We start from the raw sequence: 10,998 nt of genomic DNA, 5'->3' as shown, positions 1-10,998 counted from the left end.
TATGACCTACAATGCTGGAAGGGTGGAATCACTGAAAACAGGAGCAAAGTGGGTTGGGCTTTAATGGGCTGGGCTGGACTGGACTGGACTGGACTGGACTTTGCCATGCCAAGCTGGGCTGAACTGTCCTGTACTGTACTGGAATAGAATTATATGGACTATGCCAGGCCAGGCCATGCCATGCTGAGCCGTGCTGCGTTCTGCCATTGCGGGCTGGGCTGCTTCCCTGTGCCCTTCTTCCACATCCCTGTATCAGCACAAGGAGGGGACAGGTCCCAGTGGAGCATTGTGTGCTAACGTAGCACACCAAAACCGGGTCAGGCTCTGATGAGCTCCAGATGAGACTAGGATTCACTGCTGCTATTCCCTCTGACACTGTGAAATCAATTAAGATCTTATCACAGCGCTTCTGAGGAGAAGGAACAGCTCACACCGGAGGGAAACAAACCATGCTAACTTTATTGATGGAAATAAAAAACATGTTCGGTACAAATAAGAATTATATTACTATGTTCTTAAAATACATGAAGAAATACTATATGAGGAGGAAGGAAGTGGACCTTGCCGAAGTGTGACAAATATTGTGGTGGAGAGTGAAACCAAACAGCCCCGGAGGCTAAAAACACAGACCTGGGCAGAGCCAAAATTGAGTCACTGCTGCGAGCAAATCTGCCTAACAACAACCCCTGCAGCCTGACCTACAAATCTGACAACTTTCTCATCCTTGGGCGCATCACAGGGGAGCTCAGAACCATCCCACTCCCTATTGTGTGCTCAAAGACCCACTTAAAACACAATTAGTCAAACCTAGCTGACCCCGCCTCTTGTTCAGTCAGCTCTCTAACATTTTAAACCTGGGCTCTTATATAGCTCCCCCTTACCATCCCTATTTAGCTTTTAAACCAAAAAGGATTCAGCTCCAGCGCTTACCTCTGCCAGGGTCGGCCAGCTCTCCTGCCCCACTAAGTGAGGCAGGCGCTGGATGAAACGCAGCCCGAGAACCTGGCATCTCAAGAGATGTCACAATAATAGAAAACTCCACTGGTGATATCTCCCCTGAAAGCACACCTTTGTAACATCCATTAAGTCTGAGGTGACGATGGGGGGCTGGACCTTCTCCGTCTGCAGAAAGCAGGATTATCCTCCACCACAAAGTCACATTCCTGCTCCATTCTTACCTAGCTACCATTCTTACCTAGCTACCATTTATTCATATTCATCACATGGCTAATCATCTTCACTCTCCTCCTATAGGAATGTAAAAGAACAACTAAGTTTTCCCAAGAACCTGTCTGGAGACACAAATATAATCCGCATTGAATAAATGATAATAGCATATCAAAAAACCATAAAAGGTATGCATAATTTAGACCATGTGAGCACTCTCATGACTGAAGGTACTCAAGTGGACCTTGGTATGAGGCTTTGTGACTATGCTGTACCATGTCTGCTTGTGTACAGACATCATCACTATCCTGGGACAGAACTGTCTTGACAAATACAACTTTTCAGTTAATTCAAAATGACTTGATAAATTAAATTAAAAAATGAATGAATTAACATAAATATTATGCAATACAACTACGGCATCTAATAACTGAGTAGATCGTGTTTAACGTGAGACACAACGTGCACTGTTTAGTTTTTTTCTTCTTTTAAAGCAACGTTGTGTGTCCTGTTACAGGAGAGGTGAGCACCACTCCCTCTGTAACAGATTAGAAGCAGGGCTAGCAGAGCCACCTAACCCTGTTTCAAAAACAACACCTCCATCCTGGGCCTGGGGGCCGTGCCTCTCCAGACAACCACAACAATAGCACACATACACAGATAGTTTTGTGTAGTGGACAGTCCTCATTCCAAACGTATTGCAAGGAAATATTGAGCTTTCTTCCACACTAAAACTCAAACAAATGATGCTGTACAACGGCACCACATAACCAGGATCTCAAACTGACGTTTTGGATATGATTGTATTCACAACTGGCTCCAAAAACTAACAATGACACTGAAAACATAACATATAAGAAATTGTATTCTATGTTAAACATAATTCCCAACAGTTCATTTGGTACTGAAACCTGTTATGTTTGTTTGTTAATTATTCTAAACCTTCACTCTTTCAAGGAAATAAGTTAAGCCCAAAAACAAATGCTAAATGTGGAAATATCCCAATGAATTATTTCATATCCATACTGCCTGACGAGACGCAGGTGAATTTCTGATTTTAAAATTGGATAGGAAAATTGTGTAGCTGCAGTTTATTGACGCATTCTCTGAGGCAATCAAAATGTCATTCAAAATGCATGGTATCTTAAACTGTTATTGGATTGCATAGTTTCACTATTAAAGTAGGCCTACTATCCGTAATGATGATATAAAAGGCTCACTCCAAAGAGCCGCACCTAAAGTCTGCTTCATTCATTACGCCCAAAACATTTAGCCTATCATGTGTGATTCATATACCGTTAAAATTGTAAAATCTAAATGTATTGTTGAATTGCGAAAAAGCTTTTGTTTGCAATACCTCGCACATCTTAACTTTCGCTTTGGCAGAACGACCGTTAAGCAATATTCTCAGAAACTATCTCTCCTTATTCTATTCTCGGCTTTAACGCTTACGTTGCACACAGCTCAGCATGCAAACATCCAAATACAGAGATACATTTACATGAGCGTGAATAGAAAGGTGAATGACTTTGCATCTGACTCTGTTTTAGATCGGAGTGTAGGAGAAAACCTAATGTGCAATGGTCTGTAAAGGGCTGCTAAAAATGTCAAGTGCGTATGACCGAAGCGCGGAGTTCTTTACCTTGACCTGAGCATCAGTGTAGCATCTCCCCATCGGATGTCGCTCTTTGGTCCAGCTCAAATTTGGGAGATGCAAAGTCTCGTAGTTAATCGTGAGACTTGTTACAATCGCTCTCTCGGGCAAGTGAGACGCTGCAATCTGTGTTGTTTTCTCTAGCTGAATTCTGGATACATTCTAAGGAGTTAATATTGCGCCATGTCATTCAAACTGGCTGCAGATGAAAATTATACGATAGAATGCTTGTGATGATGAACACTTACCATCAACACAAACATTTCCCCCCGGCCCATCCCCAGTAGCCAGCAAGACTATTCTACTGGATGTTTTTTAAATTAACTGAGAGATCATAAGGGTCATTGCGCGTGGGCTGACAATGAGATGGGAGATCAGTTTCACCTTGAACTTGTTGTGTAAGTGCACACTTAAGTGTCTCTTCTTGTAAACCAGCAGGAACACAAACAGGCCTTTTCCTGATTTGACCTTTAAGGGTGTATTTGTAAAACATCGTTACAGATGGTTTCAAGGGTTCCTCAGGCAATGCATTCATAGACCAAGAAATACATTCATAGGCCCTCAGGAATACAGAATATGCATGTTATTCCATTCTAGATATGCGAGATATTTCCATCCTGCACTATTACATTTTGTGCCAAATGGTATGAAATCACTCAGTCTCACAGTGTGACGGTTCTATGACAGCCTCCCCCAACCATCACTAGTGTGCCTCTGGTGGGATGGTGGAGTCCCAAAAGGCACGGATTGCCACTGCAGCACCGCCACATGCTGCTGGTAACCTAATTATGTCCTCACACATCACTCTGGTGGCTGTCACTGCCATGCTGTTATTAGCTCTTCAGACTCCGAGGCTTACTGTCATGTGTAACCACCACTCAAGTCAGATCCTGGCACTGGGGCTGTTCATGATGCAGGAAGCCTGTTGTCGCTGGACTTTGTTTTGCTGAGGTTAGGTCGGCACGATGTGTGAGAGGTTGGTCGAGTTTTAAAGAGGACTGTGGCCCTCTGGCCCACAGGTTACCTTGACAAACAGCTGACCTTGTTGAGCAGTTCTGCCTCAAGGTCGTCATTCTGGGTAGTATGCGGCAGACAGTTCCGGCGTTTATCTCCAGACAGTTAAGAGTTACATTATACCGAGGAGCTGATAATACAATGCCAACATAACAGTCCACAAAATGTAACACTGTGAGACAAATCATCATAGTTGTATGGCCTCACATTTCTTCTGAAATGTTTTCTTCGGTATGCAAAGCGGCGTATCAGTCATGGTCAAATTCTTCAGCAGGAGCTAGTTGAGATAAAAGTGAGAGGCTTTGCTGTTGAGAGTAAAAGATGAAAAAGTGTGGTCATGGTGAAATGATTGTGCTGCTCGTGTTCGAACGGAGTAATCCAACTCGTTGAAGTCGTATGAATGTTTAATTACTGAATTTTACAAAGCGATGCATGTTTTGAACATTTACAGTCGTTTTCTTCATATGTTAATGCATGTACAAAAGCCTCTCGTCCAGCCGTGCGGTTGTACAGCTCTGTCAGCAGAGGAGAGGACTACGCCGATGTCAAATAGAAAATCATCGGCAGATCCATGGAAAACTATACATCCACCTCACATAGGGTCACATTCACTCAGTCAGTCTGACTAGATGACAGTGGTTACTCTGGAACACAGGCAAATTCACTCAGTACCGTCATTCTAGAACTAGCTTCATAGACAAGGGTACCAGACACCCAAAGTCCAAGCTACACGGGAGGGTATCACACACAGTGATAACAGTGAAACAGTGAAGTCATATGTACAAACGTTTGGACCATTCTTCGACACATTGACAAATGAGTGAGTAGTTCTATAGAGTACACAGTCTTGGTGTGTCAGGTTGTTCATTTGCAGTCGGTCGTTCCACAGGGTCTATTGGTCTGGTATTTGGCACGTACAGTAGAAAATATCCTCAGTTCTTTTTGTGAAGAAACTTCATTTTACTTCCTGAAAAGAAAAAAAAAAGATGTATCATATCGTTGATAACACTTCATTGGAGATATAAAGATTTTTTAAGCACAACCTGTGCTTGTAAATTTACTTTACTTTGTACATTGCTTTGGATCAAAGTATCTGCCAAAAGAAAACATTTTAAAAGCTAACTGTACACACCTAGGCCCTTGAGGAACTTGTTGACCCCACTCTGCTCGGTGTCTGGTAGCTCCTCCAGGTACTGTTCAACCCTCCGCTCAAAAAGGCCTGGCACAAACAAAAACAAAAGCATGAACTCACAGTCACTAAGAACTGAACTGAAAGTTCCAGTTTCCCCTGTCAAGTGGCGCAGTAAACAGTCTGTCCACAAGAGGTCAGCACCAACATAGATTTAAGGGAGTCATCTCAAGGTTACTGTTTTGGGGAAAGTTGAATGTCAAGGCATATTATACCCAAAAAGGAACTTTTGTTACAATACAATCTTTTTTTTTTACTGACAACCACAAATCTAACCACTGATGTTTGTTGTGAACTTGGAGGCCTGCTGTACCTTTGGCCCTGCACTTCCTGAGCTCACGGTCCTGGATGAAGCCAGCAAACATCTGGGACTCCATGAAGACCCCCAGGAACCGCCGGATGCTCTTGGAGGCCACAGACTTGCGGAAGGCCTCGCGCTGGAAGATGCGCTCTCCTCGCTCGTTCTGAGTGAGGAACAGGGAGTAGTGTCCAATGGTCTCCAGGAAGAACCTGATGAAGGCTTCTGACACCAGGCTGTTCAGGGAGTTGCACTCTGTGGGGCAGGAGGAGAGAGGACAGCTGACTTAGGGGGTTGTTGGCGGTGAACGCAGCTGTGGACACCTGTGACTCGGTCGCACACAGGTGAGAGGGAGGTCACGTCGCCCCATCCAGTTCCCGTCAGCCCACGGACAGACACCGGCGGGCCAACGTGAGTCTCCAAAGATGTGTGTGTTGCAGCTGTGTGTCTGTGTCTACAAAAGATGAGTGTGTTGCAGCTCATGCTCCTATTCGCAGGACTTGAATCCTGGCCAGTTCTCAGTTACTCTAATTAACATGTCTAACATCTGGTTGGCCGGATGACAGGATGATCTGTCACTTGTTCACCTTCGTCCGACTCGCTGTCAGAGTCCTGATTGATGATGTCGTTCCTCTGCTCTAGAGCTTGCTCAAGAGCCGCCTGAAGTTTCCTTGGTAACAGTGAGGCCTCGTCATCCATCTAGAAACCAATTCATAACGTTTCAGAAATGGTAAACAACAGAACCCCGGATAATATATCACCGTTCACGTGGTACAACAGCTTGGAAGTCTAAGTGTTCAAGAAATAGTTTGAGGTATATGGAAGTTTCAACCCAACTGCCCCCCTGGTACATGGGACATTTGACCGACCTGTCTGATGAAGCGGTCAGTTCCCAGGTCTACCATGAGAGCCTAGAGGGGGACAAGGAGAAGCCATTGTTAGTGTTTTATACAGTCCCACTGAAAGTGTTATATACAGTACACTGGTGACACATGTTCAGGACAGTGTGAGCCCATCTCCTCCAATGGAGAAGAGCAGTAGAACAAGTCTTTAAACCCATCCGAAGGACGCTCTAGGAATGTTAAGTGAGTCTATCAGCGACATAAGGACACATGTAAACCGACAACAGATGTTGTTGACAGGCCATTAACAGGACTGCGTTAGGCATGTCTTTCACACACACCACACGGCCGGTGTGCTGGGGCAGACGCTGCCTTTACTGCTGGGTTAATGGACTGGAGCTGGGCTCTGAAAGCTAGGCTGACTGCCCCTGCTAAACTTTTTATGGAGATCCAAAACCTAGGTTTATCCTTAGAGAGTCTAGAACCCCAGCTGGGGCTAGGGCCAGAGTCGGGCTGGGATTGGGGGTTAGGGCTAAGGCCAGGACTGAGATTGAGGTTGTGCCCTCAAGCATCTGTCCAGGCCAGTAACACTCGGGGAGGGCGTTGACCAGGGTCAGCAACACTCTCCCCCCAACACCAGCCCTGAGGAGAAGCAGTTACTTTAACAAGAATGGACGCAAGTGATTTTTCCATTCACCCTCAGCTCCAGTATGCAGCATCCCTCAGCTTCAAAGATGCTTCGTCATGAAGGGCCAACTGGAGGTTGACATCTTCACCCTCCTCCTCTCTCTTTTTCTCTCTCTCTCTCTCTCGTTCTCCCTCTAGCTCCCTAATTGGTGACACATAACTGCGGGTCAATGTCCTGTCAGACTTTAGCCACGGCTCTGCTGGATGGGAGCATAGTGCTGCAGGCCAGGACAGGCATGACAGGCTACAGGGCCTGAACTTTGACAGCTCAATACTGAGAAGCCAGTGCTTAGAATCCCATCAGCTCAGTCCAGGGAAGCTACAGGGTTCATGGGCAGCAAAACATAGAATGGGGTCATGTTACATTGGGCTTTCTGGGAGAATTCAACTTTGAGCCAGTCTTTTTCCAAACAAAATGCTATTGCTCAATGCGCGAGTGAATCTAGAGTGGTTCAAAGCCATCTCTGACATGTCAAGTTTGGCTACACAGCATTAAAATGAAAACACATTTGGGGGTAAAGTTGGTGAGAACAGCGTAAACACGCTTGCTGGAGGGACACCATGTTTAGAGAGTTGACAGTTGATTCCCTGGACGGGGGAAGGGAGCAGGGCCTAGTCACGTGAGCTGTCCCAATTTATCAGATTCCTTGAGTTCTGTCTCTACGGCCAGCTACATTGTCTATTCACTCCCCGCCAGAAATGACAATGCACACACACACACACCATAAGCACACACACATACACACAGACATCCTTACTCACAAACACACACACACACATACAAACCCATACACCCACACAGATAGACAAGGACAGTACCCACCTCCTCCACAGGCAGATCTTTGAGTTTGGGCAGCGAGCTGGAGAGCAGGCCCACTAGGAAGGGAGTGGGGCAGCAGACGATGTCCACCATGGAGGCAGGCAGCACGGGGATGAAGGTGTGCTGCCAGGAGAACGGGTAGAGCAGGGCCACCACCGCATGGATGCAGCTGGACAGGGTGCTGGGGGGTGGGGGTGGAGGGCAGAGAGGGCAGGGCGGGGGTGGGGAGGGAACAGACAGAGTAGGAGTACCATCAGTCACACTCGCACTCCCACAACAGCAGCACCGCAGGGGCCGTAACGGCTAGATATGAACAGTGTTGTGGGAAAACATGGGGATGGCAGATTTTTCCAGCAGATTGCACAGAGGCTCTTTCTGCTAGCTGTCCGTGGGGAGTGGTAGCTCGTGTTGTTGAAACGAGCCCTCCCAAAACAACAGTCTGTGGTGATTACAGAAGAGACAACTGATGCAGGGACGGTTTATGTTATTACTGTATGTGTCCCTGAAGAAGAACAGAGTAACCCTTATTTTTTATTTATTTTCAAGAGCTCATTATCTCCTTTTTGATTATAAAAGTATAAAAGACTTCATCAGTGAGCCTCAGAAGAGAACCAATCCTCTTCAGGAAAAACGAAATGACAACCTGATCCTCCTCGCCTTGAAACAATTACTTTTGTGTATGTGAGGTGAACCAGCGCAGCTATGCACCCTGGCTCGACACCATGTTCCTCCTCCTCCTGGTCTGAGGGACGGCCTGAAACCCATCTGCAACAGGCTGTTCTTTCTTCCCAACAAAAGAAGAGAAAGGAGAGGGAGGGAGGGAGGGAGGGAGGGAGGGAGGGAGGGAGGGAGGGAGGGAGGGAGGGAGGGAGGGAGGGAGGGAGGGAGGGAGGGAGGGAGGGAGGGAGGGAGGGAGGGAGGGAGGGAGGGAGGGAGGGAGGGAGGGAGGGAGGGAGGGGAGGGGGAAAAAGGCTCCAGACAGTCAGAAGCCTGCACGGTGGGACAGAAGGCAGACAGGCTTCCCCACGGGTGGAGACTGAGACTCCTCAGAGCTCGTGTTTATAAGTCTCCAACCGGCAGCGTACGCCTTCAGTTCCCCGCAAACCCCAGCTGGAGGCCAGATCCACGGGCCGCTCGCGGCTGGTCCAGGCAGCACGGGACGACACGCAGGTCGTAGTTCATCCCCCTCAGAGGTGGAGCCGGTGTGTCCGCCGTCAGTTCGTCTCGCACGAGGACGACGTTCCTCGGGAAGAGGAAGAAAAAAACGTACCGGCACAAGTTGGGTTTCAACAGCTGGGGTACGACACCAAATCCGAAATAGAACGCCGTCTTTCTCACGGTCCCGGGCTTGTTGACAGTGACCGACCCTCCACCCCCGCCCCCCATCCCCCCTTCAACCCCACGGTCCAGTCCGTGTACACCATGAGGCCGGGGAAAATAAACCAAGGAGACGAGCAGGAACAAGCAGCTCCACCGCCGCAGACCCTGATGGATCAGGACCAAGACCAGCCGTGGAGCGCTGTGGAGACCAAACGCGCTCTCTTCACGAGGAAGAGAGAGAGAGCGTTCCGTGGTTGCTCTGCTCCGCAGCAGAGGCCACGTTCAAGAAAACACACGTTTACTCCCGTTTACAGTACGTTGAAACTGTCTACGTCCAATCACAACCGGTGTGGGGACGCAAGAGATACGCACAGGAGGACACACAATGGTTTCTTGCGTGACCAAAGAACCCTGACTAGTGTTCCAAAAAGAAACTTAAATGAAACATTTAACAGAACATTTAAAAGAAGTATACATAGTGAGATCGCACTGGTAAAACCCCATAGGCAGAGGAACTCGACAGTACAGTCAATGCAAGTCTCGTCTTATTCAGCCATAACATAAAGCAGACCCACACCCTCTATCTCTCCGTCTGATTCCTATTTGCCTGAGGAGCGGCTCGTAATTCCGACCAGACCTTGTCTCCTGGGTTCGACGTGTTCCAACATGGACTGATGGGCCACAGCTCCTGGAAGCCTGGCCACAGGCGAGACAGAGCCCAGCGCAGCTCTGATACCAAGAGGATCACTTACACTCAGTCACCAGACACAAGCTCCTGGGAAAAAGGTGAACTCGCAATCAAAACACTGTCAGCGCCCGGGGCTGCCAGTCATCCACTGTGGGAGGAGAGGAAGAAAGAAGGAGAAAAATAAAATAAAAGACAAATGAATGGCAGACGTTAGGTGTGCAGGTCATGACAGAACCTCCACGGCCTGGCTTGGATAGGTCTTAACTCTGAGCAGGCAGACTTGTGTTGGGTTTTGGTGAACTAAGCATGGCGCATAGGGAGTCGTGGGCTTGGTTCTGGGCCTGGGGCTGAGTTAGCAGGTTCCCCGGGAAAGGCAGGAAACGGAGGCTTAGGCCTGTCAGGAGACACAGGTGCAGGGAGACAGTCCGAGTTTCAGACGAAGCGATAAGAGACGGCTGGGTCTGCATCGACACGTGCTCCGCAGGTACATGGCAGCACAACAGAGAGGCCCTCAGTCTGTCTGGTTCTTCCTGGCTGAGTCCTGCCTGGTGAAGGAGCGCACAGGACCCAGGCCTCAGGCCTTCCTGACCCCAGCAGGCTAACAGAGCTCTGGGGTTAATGTCTGCATGTTGTACCATTGAAGTATCAATGTACATAAGATAGCTGGCCAAAAATGCTTTCTGGAACCTTCTATCTGGTGTTCTGTATGGGAAAAGAATAACATTTCACAGGATAAATACATGATATTCTATATATACACAGATTTATCCCCAAGCTAAATGTTTTGGATTCCTATAGAGCCCAAACGGTTTCCCTCACTTCCTGTCTGTAAGGATCTACAGTCACCATCTTGGCCTCTTCTCCGACTCCCCTTCAAGAACAGTTGCACAGGAAGCTGTTCGACAGGGGGAACGGCCTTCCCAAGGGGCAACCCGACACATGCTCTTCGTCAAACCGCAATCACGCCCGAATTAAATCAAGTCGTTCTCCTTCCAGCACTGCAGCATGTGGATCTATGTATGTATGCGCGCGCGTGTGTGCTTCCGAATACGGCACAATAGTAATGGAAAAGTCAGCAGGCCAGACTGGTCATGCTTGAGCTCCTCTTCGTCAAAGGGGACGTCTCACACGGGTTTCCAGTGTGTTCCAGCCCACCGTCGAATGTGAAGCCACACAGGGAACCTGCTAAGTTGTTGATGGTTGTCTTGGTGAGTTGCCAGCGCTGCACAGCAAGCTTACACCCCTGTTCGGCAGTAATAAGGTACTAAATCAACGGTACAGCCTGTTCCCTGATTAGACTAACACAATGTAACAAACTG

The 10,998-nt window shown here is 47.8% G+C and overlaps 1 protein-coding gene across 2 annotated transcripts in view; it reads right to left on the bottom strand.

Moving 5' to 3' along the window:
• Nucleotides 1-3,321: 3,321 nt before the first annotated feature.
• Nucleotides 3,322-10,998, bottom strand: part of dennd2b (DENN domain containing 2B) — a 44,808-nt gene continuing 37,131 nt past the window's right edge. For both annotated transcript variants that reach the window (XM_067248762.1, XM_067248761.1), the window contains exons 15-20: nt 7,675-7,852; nt 6,192-6,233; nt 5,910-6,021; nt 5,338-5,577; nt 4,968-5,054; nt 3,322-4,802 (exon numbers count right to left, since the gene is read on the bottom strand). In XM_067248762.1, coding sequence (XP_067104863.1) covers nt 4,768-4,802; nt 4,968-5,054; nt 5,338-5,577; nt 5,910-6,021; nt 6,192-6,233; nt 7,675-7,852 — 694 coding nt within the window. In that variant the 3' untranslated portion in view covers nt 3,322-4,767. The remainder of the gene's footprint in view (nt 4,803-4,967; nt 5,055-5,337; nt 5,578-5,909; nt 6,022-6,191; nt 6,234-7,674; nt 7,853-10,998) is intronic.

The sequence above is a fragment of the Osmerus mordax genome, chromosome 13 (assembly GCF_038355195.1).
Source record: "Osmerus mordax isolate fOsmMor3 chromosome 13, fOsmMor3.pri, whole genome shotgun sequence".
In the NCBI taxonomy this organism is placed as follows: domain Eukaryota; kingdom Metazoa; phylum Chordata; class Actinopteri; order Osmeriformes; family Osmeridae; genus Osmerus; species Osmerus mordax.
This window is presented reverse-complemented; position numbering and strand designations above follow the sequence as displayed.